Source organism: Cyprinodon tularosa, unplaced genomic scaffold (genome assembly GCF_016077235.1).
Source record: "Cyprinodon tularosa strain WSP-4 unplaced genomic scaffold, ASM1607723v1 ctg20, whole genome shotgun sequence".
NCBI classification, from domain to species: Eukaryota; Metazoa; Chordata; class Actinopteri; order Cyprinodontiformes; family Cyprinodontidae; genus Cyprinodon; species Cyprinodon tularosa.
Window position 1 is genome coordinate 308,107 of NW_024038734.1, and position 20,498 is coordinate 328,604.

At 37.5% G+C, this 20,498-nt stretch overlaps 2 protein-coding genes across 2 annotated transcripts; one reads left to right on the forward strand and one right to left on the reverse strand.

Moving 5' to 3' along the window:
* Nucleotides 1-116: 116 nt before the first annotated feature.
* On the forward strand, nucleotides 117-19,096 carry LOC119783224 (docking protein 3-like). The gene is made up of 5 exons (XM_038284617.1): nucleotides 117-411; nucleotides 10,374-10,676; nucleotides 10,954-11,044; nucleotides 14,038-14,225; nucleotides 17,060-19,096. Exons 1-5 carry the CDS (start codon nucleotides 355-357, stop codon nucleotides 17,969-17,971), a joined length of 1,551 nt encoding a protein of 516 aa, XP_038140545.1. The 5' UTR covers nucleotides 117-354; the 3' UTR covers nucleotides 17,972-19,096.
* On the reverse strand, nucleotides 19,095-20,245 carry atoh1b (atonal bHLH transcription factor 1b). Its single transcript, XM_038284618.1, has one exon. It carries the CDS (start codon nucleotides 20,165-20,167, stop codon nucleotides 19,436-19,438), a length of 732 nt encoding a protein of 243 aa, XP_038140546.1. The 5' UTR covers nucleotides 20,168-20,245; the 3' UTR covers nucleotides 19,095-19,435.
* Between the last annotated feature and the right edge of the window lie 253 nt (nucleotides 20,246-20,498).

The window sequence follows — 20,498 nt, forward strand, 5'->3', positions numbered from 1 at the left end:
TTGTTTTTGTGTCATGTAGAAAATTGGAGAAATAAAAAGTCACTTTAGTTTTTTCTAAAAGGAAGTTGACGTGGTTGCAAAATGATACAAAAGGAAGTTTGACTCAAGAAAACAGCAACACACAACGTGTGTCCTTTCTTTTGTAACAGTTGCATCTTGATTTTTGGGTTTTTTTATTTTGTTTTTCTTTTTTTAAACTCCTGTCAAGCACACTGGTCGACAGTTTGTGACGTCAAGGAAACTATCAGGCATGCGGTATAGGAGGTCTAATTTTAAACCACCTCACCAGTTTTAGTTCGGCATATTTTCGCCACATCTGCTCTTGTGTGAACAGTTTTCAGACAGCGTACGAGTATGGAGGTCATCTTCAAAGAGGGGATGCTGTATCTTCAGGGGGCCAAGTTTGGAAAAGTGAGTTATATCATTTATCATCTTAAAGAAATAATCTGCTTACTTTTGAGCATTTGGCTAAATTTCAGCAGTTATAATTTCTAAAGGGTAGAATTTATTACGTCTTTAGCTGCATTTTACACTTTAAGGCGCTTATTTCCAAATATCTTACATTCCACCTTAAGGTTATTAAAAAAAACTATTGTCTATACAACTATAAAATCAATTGTCCCTCATGTATAAATGTATTTACACCAACTCTGGAAAAACTCAGTTAAAATTTATAAGCTTGATTCCATCCATTATCCGTACAAAGCGGCTAAATGTTCCCATCATGCTCTTAATACACCTGCAAGAATAATGAGTTGATATAAAAACTCAAGCTGAATGACGTGTATTATTATATAGCATTCTTGATCCTATCTTTGGACTGCATTGGAAGACTGGATATATATAAAGAAAAGGTGGATTTCAAGGCTGCAGCATGTCTGATGAAATTCTGCTTTTATTTCCTACTGCTGCAGAAATTTGCATTCCAATTTACAGCGCACATTTGTTAAAATATTATTCTAGCAACCGTATTAAAATGTTTTTTTCACAGTTGGGTAAATTAATATTTCAAAACCCAAATATGTCTATATATATATATATATATATATATATATATATATATATATTTAATATATATATATATACGGTATATATGCATGTTTACACAATAGTGTGAAATGTCCCCGCCCCTTTTTGCAGATTAAAAAAGGAAAATTTTAAACTTTCTCTGATATCAAATATTTAAGTTAATAAAAACATTTTGTTGTTTACATTTAAGGGGGGAAAATATCCAAAACAGTCTGACTTTATGTGGTAAAAACAATAAACCCTTCCCAGACTGAAAGATATCGAAGGTTTTGTCTCATCAGTTGTTTTTCAGCCTACTTCATGTTGCCAGACATTTACTATAAAATCTAAACCAGCAATCCAAGACCACATACTTGATTCATCCAGGAGGTCGTAAAAGGACCCAAACCATCTAAAGTAGATGACTTCAGTTCCAATCCTCAAGATCCAGTGTACTTCAGCCTTAAGATGAGTCTGCTTTAACACTCTTGCATCAAATGTCTAAAATATCTCCTTGGAATGCAGTCGGTTCTCCAGAGTCCTACTAATGGCCTGAATATTTGACTCAGGTGTGATGAAGCAGAACCACGTCTAAAAAGTTGTGGGACAATGAACCCCAAGGGACAGCATTTAGGAAACCTGATCTAAAGCAATATGGATATCACTTGCCTTAGTTTTCATCTTTTGCTAATAAGAAAGAGAAATTGGGTAAAAACAGCATCCATGGGAGAGTTCTACTGGAAAAACCTGCTGGTGAACACAAAGACTCATTTTATATTTACTAGAAACAAAAAAGTCTTGGTGACCCGCAAGACTTTTGGAAAATATTCTTTTCAACTGATAAAAAAGTTGAACCTTTTGAAGAGAGAGGTCCTTTTTAAAAGATGGAGAATGGATTTAGTTGCTGCAAAACTGCTACAGCTTTTACCATGTATTGTCATCATTCTGTTCAGAGGAAAATAGTTACATTATGTTCGAATAAAACTCTTTCTTTACACCATATTTTCATGAATTAAACACATTACGTTACTATAAAAACCGACACCTTTCAAAGTGGAAAGTTTTGTTTCAGGCTCCTTCAGGTTTGTGGCTTTTACGCTGCGATGCCGCTAACTGCTAAACCAGCAGGAAGAAAAAGATTTCTAAAATGCGGTGCATGGTGTGAGGGCCATGCAACATGTGCTTAGATTGTTTTGACTCTAACCACATGAAAACAAATATAGAAATAGTTGCAGGATGTCATGTTTTCAAATAAATACATTTTTAACAATATCATCAATAAGTCTTGCTAGGCTTTGGCAGCACTTATTTTATTTCTCTCAAGGTATTCACTGCAAACAAAGATTGGAAACGAGTTGACTAAACATGAAAACCCTCCTTGTGTGGCATAAGAAAGTGTTATACCCTCAGGCAAGAATTGAAAGATTAACTTCTATCATAGTTATGAAAAATAAAGTGTCATCTGCATAAAGTGTAATTTTTGCATATGCACCGCTTGCTCCAGTACTTCTATAATGCTTATTCTGCAAAACTTTAATAAAAATAACCAAAGTGTGTAAATATATATATATATGTATATATATGTATATATATATATATATATATATATATATATATATATATATATATATATATATATATATACATATATATATACATATATATATATGTATATATATATATATATATATATATATATATGTATATATATGTATATATATGTATATATATGTATATATATGTATATATATATATATATATATATATATATATATATATATACATATATATATATGTATATATATATATATATATATACATATATATATATGTATATATATATATATATATATACATATATATATGTATATATATATATATATATATATATACATATATATACGTATATATGTATATATACGTATATATAAATATGTATATACATATATACGTATATATATGTATATATATATATACATTTATATATATATATATTATAGATATTATAAAAATGACCAAAGTGTGTATATATATATATATATTATAGATATTATAAAAATGACCAAAGTGTGTATATGTATATATATATAAAAGTATATATAAATACATATATATATATATACGTATATACATATATATATATATATATATACACGTATATATATATATATATATACACGTATATATACATATATATGTATGTATATATATATATATATATATATATATATATATATATACACGTATATATACATATATATGTATATATAAAATAAAATTATGAGATATGAGGAGCTAAGCAATCTCGATGAACAAAAAAGCGATGTATAATTATCAGGATACCTGAACCACATGTTTCATATTTTAAACATTTGGATAAGATTTACTAGCAAATCCAGTTTCTGAATGGTCAATTCAACGTCTAGGGAGATAATTCAACACTTTTAAAGTGTCTATATTGCTTTTTACTGGTGTTAGCTAATTAAAACACCTCTGAAAGTGTTAAACAGTTAACACTTTGAGAGACTAGAATCAACACTTATAATGTTGCAATTCAACTTTTAACAGGGTTGAATTTATCTAACTCGTGCATAAAGCTTCAAAAGTTAATACTGCACACTAGTGTTTTTGGACAAATATAGCTGCATATCATCAACATAACAGTGTTAATTATTCCCATGCTGCCTGATATATTGTAACCACAGCTACCTTTGGGTGCGCTGACAGAAGTAAGGCTGTTGTAAACAAACCTGGCAGTAGCCAGATTGATATGTGTAGAACTGATAAGAGTTTAAAGTTTATTATTAGGGAAAACACTGATAATTATATATTTTTAAATCAGCACTTAACAGATTGGCTAGAATTTAACTCTGCTGGTTAACAGCACCTCTTTGGATGAGCTAACTCTCCTAAAGCTCAACTTAACAAATGTTGAATTAGCCCCATACTTTCAACATACCGTACAATGGGAATTTAACACACTAGACTTTGCATTAGCATGTAGCATCACCCAGACTGTCATGGACCAGAGAAATGGATGGTAGTAGTTCCTGAGGCATAAAGCAGGAATCCAATAACCGAGTCTGGTTAACTGATAATATAGACACTGTTTGGGATAGCTTTACTTTGTTTTAACCTTTGTTTCTTTAACATTACACACCCATAGCTAGTCGGATCAGAAGAACATTTTAACCATAGCAGTGTGAATAACATCTGTGCTGGAGGTTCTTATTCTAATATTGCACATTTATTTTGTAAACCGCTTCAATCATTCTTACTGGTTGACCCAAAATTTGTCCAGGAAGGAAACTCTTTGCCACTCATGTAGAAAAACTACCAACACTACCTTGTCATCAGTTTTTTTTTCTCACCAGCTGATTCTAAGGAATCCTCCCACCACTCATAGGTGAGGACAGGGCCGCCTGTGAGTGCTGTGGGCTGAAAGCAGCATCTGCTGCTTGTTGAGAAAATTACTTTTTTTCCATACATTATTTTCATGCAATCCCGCTTATTCCGTCAGGGTCACAGCCGGTCAGGGTCATTGATGCTGCAAGGAACAGTGCTACAAACTGCGGCACCGTGCAGCCCTCTTTTCAAGCCATCTCTTTTCAAATCATTTACATAACCATCTCTGGTCTGCATGTGTACTCAGGCTAAATCAGAGGTTTCCTTTTAGATTCTTAACTTTTTATGCCAGCAAGTCTGACTTACTACCAGTAAAACTGCTCTGATCATGCTGGTATATTTTAGAGCCCCATCTCAACTTTAAATAAACTATTCTTAGCTGATGAAAAAAAAAAGAAAAATGAGTACATGAGGAATTTACCCTTTTAACCACAAGACAAGTACATTTTAATCTTACTAGGATTTAAATGTGGGTTTGCTCAGATCTGCTGTTTGCTTTAAAAAAAGGATAGCTCTGAATAATTAGCACTTGTTGTTTATATTTGGAAGTGGGTAAAAGATAACATTACTATGTAAAGGCCTAAGCTCTGAAAAGCAAAGGATGTAGTTTCCATAGTGTTGGTTTCAAACAAACAAAAAGAAAGACTCAGAACTATTTAAACCAACCTATTACAGAGTTAGACGCAACTTAGATTTTTTCAAAGAGGCTGATTATCTTGGTTTTATCAGGTATTATTTGTATAGACGAACGTTTTTGGCTATCTTTACCAGGTTTATATTTGGGTTATCCGGTGCTCATATTTTGTACTTTTAAAGACTGATGATAATAGTTAAACTATCTCACCTGTGCATGACCCCAGCCATCATTAGGGACCTAATCTTAAAACATATCGAACATAAAACCACAGTAGCTCAAATAATACTTGTCGTATTTAAGAGAAAACAGAGTGGAAGACAATGAGGAGCTGTAGATATTTAAAACTTGGTTCCCTAAAATTATTCTCAGCTTCTAGACCTGAGGTCTAAGGTTTGTCAGTAGGAGGTGGAGAAAAGGGAAATGAAGTTCTCTCTTCTGGCTTTCTCCCCCGATAAACAGGAACTATGAGTTTTTTGTAAGCCTTTGACTTATTTTTCACTTCAGCACTGTGAATGCACCTTCACAAGAAGTATCGGAATAGAAACGTGACTTTTACCTTTTAAAACTACTCATCGTTCCTGTAGGTATAGTACAAACCATTCCCACACTGACTCCAGTGTGAAATTTAATTTAGAAAAACCCCAACAATATAAGGAGAAGTTCAATTATTGTTCATTCGTTTTGTAGTTTAGCTTCATTTATCTTTCACTTAATTTTGACCAGCTACTCATTCCCCACAGCATTATGCTGCCAGTAACATGTTAAACTATGTTAAGGATGATGCACAGTTTTAACTATTGTTGGTGAGTTGAAATTCCAGGTATTCTGGACTGCAGAAATAATCTTTTATGTTTAAAGACACGAAAGACATGAAGTTCACATTACTTTTTACTAGGATGTGCTTTACAATGAGGCTTGCTTGTACAAGGTATTTACATGTTTAAAAATACATTGTAAAATAACCTTGATGCAGGTATTAAACATAAAACGTATTAGCCCAAAATGTCCCTGTTTAAGTTTTTCTTAATAAGTCTGTTGCAATTTTTTTTATCTTATATTTGTCACCGTTATTGAAAAATCTGACTCTACAGTACAACTGAAAAACCCCAACATACTAAGGAGTGTCACAACCTTACACCCACGCTTCGTCAGATTTATTTTTAGCATTTAGTCTTCACAATTCTAGCAAATTTTCAGTTTCAGAAAAGAAACTCTGATATTATGTAATTTCTTTTCCTGGCATTTTGTCCTTTAGAACATTTGCTTTCAGTAGTGCCTTAAAGAGATGCTACAGAGAATCAAAATGACTTCCTTGTAATGGGCTATGAGTAAGAATATACAATGAAGAAGAATTATTGGAAGACTGTTAGGTTTATTCAATAATGATTATAAAATTAATGTGTGTGTGCTTATAAACATTGAAGCAAGGATATGCTTCACTCTGTCTTATGATTCAGTCAGTGGAGCATCCTGTCTTATGACCTGATCAACTGTCCTGTCAGAACAATACTCTCTTTTGTAACCATGTGTTATGTTCTGTTAATAAAAGGTGACTGCAGGAGGGGGGTTGAAGAAAGAGCTGGAAGTTGGGTTGGGCTTTTTCCACTCCTGCAGGAGTTGTTTGAATCTCTTTCCTGTGTGGACTCAGTTTCTCTTTTACAAACCTACATTTTTGAACCCAACAAAGACCTAAGCAGGAAAATAACCAGGCACTGGTAAAATCCTCATTAACCAAATAGGACAATGTGTTACGATCTGAAGAATCCAAATAGTAATGTTTGGATCACACTACTTCAATGTATCTTTTCCTGATAAACGATGGCAGCATCATGATCTGATTCTAATTCTCTTCCAATGGAACATTGGTGTTTTTCTAAGTGAATTAAATCATAAACACAAATCAGCTTAGACTCTAAACCTTCAGATATTTCATAGAGATGCATTTCAAGCATCACAGTGAGTCCGAGCCTACAAGACAACAAGCAGTCAGAGGGATGAGCACAAGAGATGTCTTCCCAGTCTGAAAGAGAGAGTCAACAAGTCAAAAAAACATTCTTACTAAATAGCCCAAAACTAACATAGAGCGTTTTTCAAGCCAGAGAACATAATCGAGGCGCTTTACGAAGCCGGCGTTTCGGGGGTCTGAAAACGATCTTTTTTTTATTAAGCCTTCAGAGTGGGAAGATTTTGAAACACCATTTTCGCGTTCCATCTTTAAGCTCTGACCGCATTTTTTTTCTTACACGTCGTTATGCGTCATAGCGTCGCCTCTAAACACGCATGCGCGACACAGTATCACAACAACAATGGCGCCGTACTGTGTTGAATGGTTGCTGCTCATGCTACTCACCCTGCTGTCGGGCTTACAACAGAATCTTCTTCTTCTGGAATATCTCCAGGAAGAACAGAGCAATATCGATTTGGCTCTTCTTCTAGGGGTTTTCCGGTTTGGTTGTTGTATAAATATTACTGCGCATGCCCAACATTTCATTGCCTGTTTTCGCCTATTTTTGCTTTGGCACCACAGCGCCACTTACAGGCCTGGCATACATTTTGCAGCGTTTTCATGCATTCATGTGGTCGATCACATTTATTTTACGTCTCCGTCTTTAAGACAAACGTTCTGGAAAATATTAGCGTTTCATGTTCGTTTTGACTTCGTGTGGACGGGGCCTGAGTGGTTTGGTGAAAAATTTGTGAATTTAGGCCAGGGTTTGACTTCGTGTGGACGGGGCCTCAGTCATTCACCCATTCACAAACACACTGATGGTGGTAAACTACATTGCAGCCACAGCTGCCCTGGGGCTCACTGACAGAAGCGAGGCTGCCGTACACTGGCGCCAGCATCTGATCACCATCAGTAGGCAATGCTGTTGAAATGTGTCTTGACCCAGTACACAGCTGAAAGCTGGAGCTTAAACCGACAACCCTCAAGTGCGGGGCAAACTCCATCAGACGCCACTGTCTCCACTAAAGAGGCCTGAATGCAGAAATTGAGGAGCGGTTTTAGTTTGTGGTTTTAGTTTAGTTTAGCGGTTTTAGTTTAGTTTGTTCACCTGTGTGACCAGATTTACCGTAACTATTAGCCAATAAAAGTTTATTGTATTGCACATTTCAGTAACAAGATTACAGTAATTAAAGCTTTTAATCATTAACGAAAAACAGAGAAAAGTACTTTGCAGTGGCATAAATCAAGCGAGTTAAAGTTGGAAAACAGACTAAGTATGCTTCATTTGACAGTTCATATAGTCCACTTTAAACAAATGCATTTATTTTTATGGTATTTGAAATAACTTAGAGCTTCTGCCCTTTTATAGTCTTCTGGGAGTTTGTTCCACTTTAGTGGAGCATAGGAACTAAAAGTTTCTTCTCCTTGTTTGGTTCTGGTCATACAGAGTATATCTGATAAAAGCTGAGTGACCTTGAATGTATTTTTGATGCTAAGCCCTCAGATATATAGAAACTAGCAGATATATTTTAAGGTCTTTTTTCCGAGATGCAGGAAGTCAGTGTAAGATGATGCGCTCAACTTGCTTAGCTGCAGTAAGGACGCTGGCAGCAAGATTCTGCATCGGCTGCAGCTGTGTAACAGACTTATTATTAAGTCTGTTTTTAAGATGTTACATCAATTCGTATACAGCGAAGGCCACAGAATGGGAACTATAGACATGAAGTGCAGGCTATATTTAGGGTTTCAATTACCACTAGATTAATTTACCCTTAGGCAAAAAGAGTGAGGAAGCAGGCAGTAGCATTCTGAATCAACTGCAGCTGACTAGTTGACACTTTATCTAGTCCATTTTTGATGTGTTAAAGAACTTTATTATTATCTCTCCCACTAGTTATTTTATTTTTCAGCTTGAGTATCAAATTCTGTATCTTTCATAAAAGCTGGAAAATTTTTGTGACAATTTATCACTGTTGTTAGTATAATTATCATTGATGATGTGTGAGTTTATTACACCTTGGTATCGGCTGCCTGTTGCGAGTCAGAACTGATGTTTTCCATATAGGTTTATCTGGTTAAGACGGTTCCTCTGTCCAGATATACAGTTATAATCTTCATTCTGTAAGAGGCAAATATTTGAGAATGGCATGAGAGCGGTGTCCTTCAACTAAGAACAAATTGTAATATTTTAATAAGGCTGGAGTCATTGATGTCTACTCATCTGCTAACGTGTATGATGTAAAATAGGATGATGTGGCAGACTGGAGATGTATAAAAGGCCTTTTAACTATTATTCAGGGCCACTTTATGAAAGGTGAGCCCGAAGGGGAGCAGCAGCCAATCTATAAATTCTAAGCAACTCTTCTGATCTGAGCAAGAATACAATTTCTATCAAAATCTGTTGTCATGTCTGTTAGGTTAAAAAATGTAGGTTCGTAAAAGAGTCCACACAGAAAGGGATTTTCAACAGCTTCTGCAGAAGGAGAAGAGAGCCGCAACCGAACTTTCTAACTCTCTCTCCCGTACTTCCTCTGCAGAGCGCTTTTATTAACAGAACATAACACATAGGGTGGGTTACAAAACAGTATTCTTCTGACAGGACAATTGATCAGGTCATAAGACAGGAGCTCCACTGATTGAATCATAAGACAGAGTGAAGCATCTCATTTCTCAATGTTTTATGTGTACATACATTAATTTTAGAATCATCATTGAATACACCTAACAGTGTCTCATGGTTATTTAATACATATAAGTTATGAAGTGTTATTTAAAGAGTTTGTCCCGAGTGATCTCTTCTCATAGATAGATGGAGCGTCAAGGTGCATACACAGATCTTTAACACTTTCTTGAAAACATGGAACAGTTGAATGGACTTTTTAAAGGCTTGCTAGCACTGTATCCAGGTACGCCGCTTGGTAGGGAGGTGGTGAAAGAATCTACTTTCATATTATTCACATCTCAATGACTAAACATCAACAAAATCTTGAGGTTTTTCAGTTTGTGTTTCGGTTTTACAAATGCAACTGAAGTTCATGTTATTGATGAACAAGCATGAAATTATCTAGTTTAGATCTTTAGATTTGATTGCTCTAATTAAAAATTGATATAAAGACACTCAAATGATGTTTAGTCCTTTTGATTTTGCTCTGGTTCCTTTGCTATGCATCTTTGACCAATCAGCCACCCTTTGGGTTCGCCAATAATTTCTTACAGTGAACACCGCAGTAAAAGAACCAGGGGCTTGACATGCAAATTAAAGCTATATTTTGAGTTTAAATGACAACTACATTTTTATTTTACCCTGTAAAAATATTAGAGGTCAAATGATATTTTCAAAGACATTAAATAGAGCCGCTTTGTTTGTCTCATCAGAGAACCTGGCGGAAAATCTGGATGGTGCTTTTCAAACCCAGTTCCACAGGCGTGGGTCGACTGGAATTCTGTTCAGCTTCTGATGGCAACGCTTTCAGCGACCAGCTGAAGGCCAGTCGGCAGAAAACATCAGAGAGAAAGGTGGTGCGTTTAACTGACTGTCTCAGTGTGACCCCTGCTCTAAAGGAGTCGTGCCCTGCCCGCTGCACAGCCTTCTACCTGAACACCACCCAGTCCACCTACACCTTCGCCTCTGTGGAGAGCCAGAGCTGGATCCATGCCCTCAGCACACTTGCCTTCCAGGTATCACCTTTCCTTATGGCCTCTTCAGCTGCTCATCTTTTATTTCACATCAGCGTTTTAATTTGGGAAAAATGTTTAGACACCTTCCCCACAGGCTGATACCGATAAGAACATGGGGAAGTTGAAACATTATCTGTAACTTCTACCACTTCTCTAATTCTTGTGCTTGCACAAGCCATGTTCTTGCTTCCATCTTACTTTTGTGATGTAATAAAAAGCATTGATAAGAGGGAGGCGTTTACTCTGTGTAATGTTTACTGTGGCACTTTGTTTGCAGAGGGATCCTGGAGACTCCGAGAAAGGGGATTTTGAGGGAGGGAATGGCTTTACCATGGAGGACAATGACCTTTACTCATCTTGGCAAAGAGGTGATTCTCATAATTTGTACCATTCATCCAGGAAAGCAAGCACAGTATTGCATTGTTTCAGGTAACTGTTGAAGCACTCCTTTGTGGAACTACTTCCCAAAAAGCTGTATAAAAAGTACTATTTAAGAAGGGAAAAGAGGAGATTTTTTCATTTTTACTCTGAATGAATGAGGCTAAAATATATTTCCTTTTACCTGTTAATGCCTTTTGAAGAGACATTTTTACAGGAAACTTCTTGGAGGATAGTGATGTTCAAAAAGGTCTTGTTTTTTTAATGCCTCAAGAAAAAAAAATCAAAGCAAGTTTCTACAAAGATTTCAATTTAGCTTGAGATGCATAAAAAAACACTTGTTCCTCCACTGCCATTAAGTGACAAAAAAAAAAAAACAATTCTAAAAGGCAATGAGTTTTTTTTTTTTTACAAACAACATGGCTGCTTCTTTACTTGCTCATCAGCAGGGGTGACCCCCTCTATAAATAAAGCAGCTATTGTGCTACGTGTGACCACAATGTAAAAAAGGCTCAACAGTAGCAGCAACATGAAAGAAGCTCCTGATGCAGTTCATCAATGAGACAGACTGTATATTCATTTTAACCAAAGAACAGGGCTTGCATTCCTCAGTGTTATTGCAGTATTATATACCATATTATTGTACAAGAACTCCTCCTCTTAAAACAATTGGAGCCTCACAAAACTCTAAGTCTAAATCATGTCACAGACTCTGCATCAAACATCCATATCAATGTGTTTTTTTTTGCATCATGTTCTTTCTCCCACAATGTTTACATTTGATCACTGCTGCACTTTAAGAAAATGGAAATGTCATGAGAGCTGTACAAAATGAAATAATATTTTGTATACACTGTGTATAAAAAATGACAATAAATGTTGTCTAAGTCTAAGCCAAATAAACTAATCAGATCAACAAAGCATATGACGTACTAACAGAGCGGTGACGAAAACACAACCACAAGCCAGGCACAAGCCAATTGATAGATCAAACTCTTGCCGAAACCAGTCGGGAGAAGAGCAAAAACATCTTTTCCTCTGAGAAAAGCCTCCAGAACAGTGTTTTGCTCTTCTTTCAGTGAAGAAATACTCTGTCATTCCGATAAAACGTGCTTGATAGCCACGCTAACGCTAGTTTCATAGGCTGAAGCCGCCATGTTCTTTAGACTGAACTGTCGCGCTTCTCGTTGCGTCACACCTCAACCTGCCTCAAAGCCAACGCTGATTGGACGTTCATTTGGTGAACTGCTCCAGATTTTCTTTCACGGAAAGTAGCCAGACTGATCTGCGAGTAAAATCTTGAAAGCTCGTGAGATCAGGATGGTCTCACGAGGCTAAATTTGCATTTGGCTGAATTAAATAATGTCTGGACCGATTTTCTATGGGCAGATTAGATAATTGTTGGTTTGTTTGGCAATAATACTCAATGCTATGTTAAATCTATAGTGGAAGATGTTCTTTTTGCAGGTGGATCATCAGAATAAGTAGTCCTCCTAATTAATCTAGTTAATCATTCTGGTGATATGTTTATGTAAGGCCGTCCTATGTGCTCATCCCCATTTTCACTTACCGGTGTTGAGTGTGACATAGTGGAAAAAAATGCAAACCTTGTTTTGGAAAGTAAGCTTGTATGAGCGATGTGAACAGCGACTTTTAAACAGAGCGTGGACCAAGATAAATGGACTTGTGCATGCTCTCGCACATAGTTAATAGGCCTTCCCTCTCAAGAGCGGGTACAGGGTTGCGCATGTGTATTGCAAAAATGTGAAAAAATCCTCCACTATATCTTTAAGAGGGAGCAAAAAGCAATATCAACATTAACATCTCACACCAACAATGAAACATGATGGTTTTGTTATGATGATCTGTGCTTGTTTTGCAGCCACAGGAACACAATTTCTTATGGGTCTCAAAAGCCAAATGAAGCAGTTTCTGTCTGACAATACTGTAGAAGCTCAGTCTAAACAGGACAGAAAAGCTAGAACAGAGCAACAAATCTGATAGCATGCAAACAAAGGAAAAGAATCAGGGTTTTACAAGAAAATAATCAGATTGAAACCCCAGTAAGAACTGAAGTAAAGTTGTGTTGACTGAAATTCTTCCTTCATGATGTGAGTGACTGCTACCGTCACGCAGGAAACAACTATTTCAAGTTATTGTTGCCAAAGGTCCTGAATCATGGGGTGGAGCTTAATATGCACATCTTTTTCCACTGTACCTTTCTCTCAGTTGTATAAATCATGACAGTGTGGGGAGCTAAAATAAAAAGCGCAAAACCTTTCATCTATAAACAGATTCAAACCACTTTCACACTGAGCTGCACAAACTGCTTCTATGCACAAAGTCAAAACAAGACCGTAATCAATATTAGAAACTGGATTTTATTCATTCAACATCTACATTTCTATGCTACCCTTTATTTTTGATAGACTGTCATCATAAACATCTATGTTTTTATATTGAACTTCCGTGCAACTATGTTCTCAGATATACAGAATAAGCAGATATTTTTTAGGGATTACTGGAAAGCATAGCCTTCACCGTATCTTTTTCCTGTTGTATAATTACCTTGTTGGTGAGAGTTCATTTGTTCACATGTTATGTATGAATGTAAAACAACAGGAAGGCTGTTCACAGCACTATGAACTGCAAGCATAGGCGGAATTTTTAAATATTCCTAAGAAGCAGCTAAGTGTGCTCATTTATTCAGACATTAAAGCTAGAATACTTTGGCTTTGGCAAGATCCGGCTTAGAAAAATGCATTTCCTTTTCATTTCCTAATGGATTACATTCCCAAATCACCCAGGCAGGCCAACCACAAGGAGATTAGCAGAGTGTGAGTAATTTTAAATCAGACTGTATGAAAATGTACGACGTGTGCACTTGTTTCCTGCTCAGAGCTCTTAGAAAAAGTTTCTTGGATTTGTTCAGTAGCAGTGCATGAACATCTCTATGTGTTGTGTTGTTTGCTTGTGTGTTTAGAGCCAACCCTTCCTCCTGACCAGTACAAAGTGAAGGTCCAGAGCACAGAGGTGGCTAAGAGGTGCAAGCTGTCCGGGGAGTATATTGTGTTCACTGACAGTGAGGCTTTGGAGCTCCTCTCTGTGAACACAAGTGAAGTCATCTACAGCTGGCCTTACAAACTCCTTCGGAAGTTTGGACAGGTGGAGGTAAGGCATAATGTTCAAAGTTTTTTCAAATTCATCTTAATACTCAAAAAAAGTTTCAATCCTAAATTATATAACAAATTATGCATTTGTTCTTCTATTTCATTGGAGTCTTTGTGAACATACAGTGTCTTGCAAAAGTATTCACACCTCAGTTCAATTTTCAATTCAGTTTATTCCTACAGCGCCAATTCACAACACGTCATCTCAAGGCACTTTACAGTTCACCAGATCATACAGTCAAATTGATTTTAAAGTTTTCTATCTAAGGAAAACCAGTTAATTGCGTCGACTCGTTGACTCGAATACAATCCCTCACACTAAGCATGCTTGTAGCGACAGTGGAGAGGAAAAACTCCCTTTTAACAGGAAGAAACCTCCAGCAGAACTAGGCTCACTGTGAGCGGCCATCTGCCGAGGTTGACTGGGGTTCAAGGAGACAGAAGCAGAGATACAAAAAGAAGCAGAGATGCAAAAGGCAAATGTAAACCAGCTCCACAGGCGGCCACGAGTATCAGAGGTGTCAAGTAACGAAGTACAATTACTTCGTTACTTTACTTAAGTACATTTTTCAAGTATCTATACTTTACTCCATTACTTATTATTCTTCCTACATCTGACTTCTACTCATTACATTTTCACACAAGTAACTGTACTTTCTATTCCTTACATTTTTAAAACAAACGTTACTCGTTACTCTTGGCTTCGGTTTAATGTATATAAATATTTATTTCACATCATGTGCTCCATCCAATGCAGATCATTGGCGTTATCCACATCTAGTGAAAACTAGTGGAATTGGATGAGTCGTATAACGCAAACACTCATTGGTTAACTAAAGGAAATTATCAGAAGCAAGCAGGTGTTCTTCAAACTGCAAACGTGAATTATCCATGCCATGCTACAATGTCGGATACAGAAAAAGATGTTGAAATGTCTGAAAGGTCGGACACAGGCGAGAGCGTATCTTTCTATTTCAAAACAGTTGGAAAATTGAGCTTTCAATTCATATGGTGGCATCTGGCTGTTTTTTTAAAGGTTACTTTATACTTTAAGTAGTTTTTGGAGCACATACTTTTTCACTTTTACTTGAGTAAAGAGGCCGAGTAAATACTTCAACTTTAATCAGAGTGTTTTTAAACTGCACTATTTATACTTCTACTTAAGTACCAAATGTATGTACTTTTGACACCACTGCAGAGGATGAAAGAGAGCACATCCAGTTAGTCAAAAAGAAACAGGACAGGCCTATATTCCATGCTATGATACATTCATGAAGATGTATTTATTTTACTGCCATGTTACCTTTCTTTGCAAAAATTATTCTCAAAGTATGATCAGCTTTATATATCCAGAGAGGAAGGTTTCTTTTTCTCAATACATCTTTGCATTGATGAAGATGAATCATCACTTCAATTTCAACTAAATTTTATATTTAATCATAAAAAAAAACACTTAAAGAATCCAAACATTAAATGTTAGATATCATCTGACTTAATTATATCTGTATTCAACTTCTCTGTTGTAACAGCCAGCGGGAAAATGAAATTAATTAAAGCTGACCCTTTGGTGGAGGGACTGGGGAGAGACGAAGTAAACTACACCAAAAGCTACATTTTCACCTGAAGACATAAAAAAAGTCAATTTTGGGTCAAAGAAAATGTCATATCAATTTCTTATCAGTGTTCTTGCCACCATCATTCACCATTGTAGAAACCACTTTACCGATAAACTTAGACCCGCATGAATCATAGGGTAGGCCACAAAGGAAATATTGTACTCTTCACCAGCATATATCTATGTAAGCAACTGAACTGGGTTTCTGAGATGTTAGAATAAATTCTTTAAATCTAACCTGCTTTAAACTGTCCCAAAACCTGTTCCTGACTTGTCTGTTTGTCACAATTCAGAACAGAAGGACCCAGCATTCAGGCAAGACAGTGGGATTACTCAAAAAGCATTTATTAAAATAAACAGTTCTTAGATAACAGCTTCTAGGATGTATAAGGCAGGAAACTCTGGTTTACATGTTCAGTCCATAGCCAGAGAACAAGGTAGGATCCCAGAGTTCTGCCCAGAGTGTCCCAGATGCTCCAGCCACTGAGAAAACATGCAGGAGTCTGAAGCCAGGTCAGGCAAACAGCTCAGAACAGGAACAGGCAGAGTAAGAGATCCCTGAGACCAAAGACAGTTCAGAAAAAAAAAAAAAACATTCAGACAGGGACAGGCAGGCTCAATGGTTGAGAGGCAGAACAGGTCAGAATCAGGAAATCAGAAACACCAAGGAACTCTAAAAACACTCTCCCCACTGGCTAGAAGGAACAAGAATAATCTGCACTGATGACTGGATGCAAGCACCTTAAATAGAGGCCGGAGCAGGTGGATCAGATGAGCAGTGATTAGAAAGAGAGTTAGACAGGTGAATGGAGTTTGTAATTAAGCCAGTCATCAGCACCAAGATCATGACACTGTTATGTTTATTTACATTTTTTTCCATGTGTAATAGGTTTTAGAAGATGTAGATTAAATTCTACTAAAATATGTTTTGTTGTTTTGACATATGCATAGGATTGTATAGAGTATTATAAATGTAAATAGAGTTTGAAACAAAGGAATGTTTCACTTTTCTGACGTTTATTCTAAAATTCTTGCTCTTTCATATCCTAGTTATATAACTTTTGTGTAGACTTCATGAAACCCCATCACACTTAAGGTCCTGATTGCGACGTAATCTACTGTTGACAACTCTAAAGTGTATGAATACTTTTGCATGGCTCGATATTAAAAAAGAACAAGTTGAAATCTAAAATGAATGTAGTTTTTTTTTGTGATTTCAGGGAGGGTTCTGCATTGAAGCGGGCCGTCGCTGTGATTCAGGAGAAGGGGTGTTCACCTTCCTGACCCCTTCTGGTCCCCAGATCTTACAGGCTATAATGAGGCTGTGTTCCCTACAGATGAAAAAGACTGTCCAGCCCTCCAGTGTCCAAAAAAGGTCATCGCTTGACATGTCCTCTTATGCCCTTCCTGCCGCAGCCTCCCACACCGCTGCTCCTGCGATCTACAGTGTTGTTGGGGTCCGACCTAACATGAAGGACGATCATGCCTGCCAATACTCTGCGATTAATCTCCCCTCTGCTGTGAGTATGAAGAATCTCTGCCTTATCCAGCCTTATCTCTACAGCAGCAAGGAGGATGTGGGAGGGGAAGGTGTGGAGGTGGAGGAGGAGGAGGAGGAAGAGGAGGAGGAAGGGGAGGGGGAGGAAGATGAAGAGGATGATCGGTGTCACTCCCTGGAAGCTGTAAATCAGGATAGCAACTTGGAGGATGACATTTATTACAACTTGAGGAGAACCTCTCCCTCTTTGATGAAAAAAACTGCGCTGGAAGATTTGGATTGCAATTACAATTCGACAGAAGACTTCCCTTCCTCAGATCCCTTTCATTTACCCCTGGAGATTTCTTCCTCTACCCTCGGCAATGCAGACCCCTTTGCTTCAGCAATGCAGCAAAGCATGCATCTCCCTCCAGCGGATAACCACAGCTGTGCAGCATTCAATGCACAGGCAGTGGATGACAGGAAGGACCCAGAGGAGGAAAACCGCTCCACTGTCTCCACGACCCCCACCAAAGCTCCTGGCAGTTTCAAACAGAGGCTGGCAGAAATAATTTCTAAGGACCTGGCAAAGTTCCAGCCTCCTCTTCCCTATGGAGCAGGCAGCCCCATGTTAAGCCGTCAGCTTACAGACTGACTAAAAAGAGCAGTTTCATAAATGATAAACTGTCACGCAGCATAATTAGTTTCTTTACAGCTCTAAAAATCCCTTCCACTGGGAGCCTGCTGTCAGTCTGCCTTCTTGTGCTTGCAGATGTGTTTATTTTTATTTTTTGGAAAGCACTTTTTGGGGGAAATTGCAACAGCAAGATGTGAAGTAATATCTGTTGTATCCTTTGCAGGTTGGATATTAGAGAAGCTTTGTGCATTTGCACTGTAAAGCAAATGACTTTTACCAGATACGGTGCCTACAGTAACTCTTACATATGTTCACATTTACAAACATAGCATTTAATTGGAATTTTATATAATAGGCCATCACAAAATAAAGCAAAATTCAAAGTGGAAAAAAAATAGCATTCATACAGTGACACCCGTAAATAGAATCCATTGAATCAACTACATTAGGTTAACTGCAGCCTGAAGGCACATCATAACTTTTTAGGAGCTAGAGAAATAAAAAAAATATATAAAAAAAAAAAAAAAACATGTGTTTTGTGGCTAGTTCAGCAGGTTCAGACATGGTGGGAAGATTGATGGATCTAAATGCAAGAGAGTCTTTGAGGAAAGCCAGTTAAAGGCAACAAAATACATGAGACCAAGATGGAGGTTTGCTTCTCATCAGCAAGCTTAAGTATACAACCAGAACAACTATGGAACTTAAATCAAAGCATATTTTTAATAGAATGGCCTAGTCAAAGTCCAGGCTGAATTGAATTAGTAAAAATGTAGATTTTCCATCTTAACTGACTGAACTTAAGCTATTTTGGAAGACAGAAATTTCCCAAAAGATTTTTTAATTGCTGCTGGATGGTTCTACAAAGTCACATCTGTGTTGATCTATCTAAAAAAATCCCAAATAGATACTTTAAATTTTTTGTTATAATGAGTAAAAGCAGAATATGTTTGAATACCATTGCAAAGAGCTTACTTCTTTTATTTAAAGAAATGTTGTAAATGAATGATTATTGTATTATTTTCTCATAAAACATGGTATGTTTACTATTATATGTAATGTTTTAAAGCATTTTTTGGTGCAATTTATGCATATATCTGGCTTGCAGTCATTTATACAAAAATAAATTAAAATGCACACGCAGTACTTCATTAAATCTTTATTGTAGCAAAAACATCCCTCATAAAATACACATAAGCTATTCTTAAATAGAAAAATACTTGTTTTATTTAGAAATAAAAGCTAGAATCCAACCAGTAACTCTGGAAAATGCCGCTACTTGTTGTTCAGGACCTTAAAGTGCAAATAAAGACCTTTTTTAGTTCATCAAGAAGAAACCAAATCAGGATCTCAGAGAAATGAGAATGAATGAGTGTCCATCACTTTAGAAATCCAGCAGTGCATCATCTAATCTATCAGAGGTGACAGCTGTTCTCCACTGCCAGATGAACATGTGGGAACCAGTGAGAGGTAACTGGTTTTCTGTCACTGTCTCCCACTTCCACTGTCCTCCATGTTGCTGTGATTTGAGGATTCGTCATCGCTGCTGTTTGTGGAGGCCTCTGATTTATTTGACTCTAACAGAGATGGAGGTCTGAGTATGATCAGGTGGTTGATGGATGGGTCTCTCTGCTGCTGCTCCTCTGCGTTCAGCAGGATTGGAGGCTGCTCTGCCTGCTCTGGTCGGAGGGATTGAATCAAACTCCTCCTGGAGGTCTTATCTGCAGACGCTGAGCGGGGGCCCCTGGATTCCTGTTGAACCACGCCGGACAGGAGCTCAGACAGCTCCGTGATGTAAATCTGCGCCATTTGGAGAGTATCATACTTTGATAGCTTCTTCTCATTTTCCAAAGATGGGATGACGCTCCTCAGCTCGTCAAAAGCTTTGTTCAGACCGTGCATCCTCCTCCTCTCCCTGGCGTTGGCTGCGACCCGCCGGTGTCTCTGGGGCCCTAAGCTGCCCCCCCTGTCTCCATCAGATGCCCGTGCGTGGCCTGTCTCTGTGGAAGCGCACTCGTGGATTTTCCCCACCGGCCCGAGTTTCTCCAGTGAAATCCCCGCCTCCGCTGCAGCTTGCGCTTCCCTCCGCGTAAAGGCGCGGTCCGAATTAGATGAAATCCAAGTTTTGGAGCTGATGTGGGCCAAGTTTCTCTGCTGCAGCAGGGCAAGGTCCTCCGGGTACTCTGGCCAGCCCGGAAGCTCTGCTTTTGCGCTCATCGTGTGCGGTTGTGCGCTGCAGTGGAATTACGCACAGGATTCCCCACTACTTTGGAGAGGATAGCTCTGCGCCAAGCATTTATAGAGCCTCCCCTCAGTCACCTTGCTGTCACTCCCTGCCCATTGACAGCCCTGCAGCCTCAGGAGACAGCAGCCTCTGACCCTGTTGGAGAACAATCAAACAAAGCTTGACTTTTTCTCTCCCATTGTGCTTTGTAACTCAATCAAGACCTTGTTGTTATGCTTACACATGAGGGGCGCTGGAATATTAATCATTCAGGAGCGTGCAGAGCACTGGAGGTCTAAATAGAGAAAGAAAAAAAGCAACGTA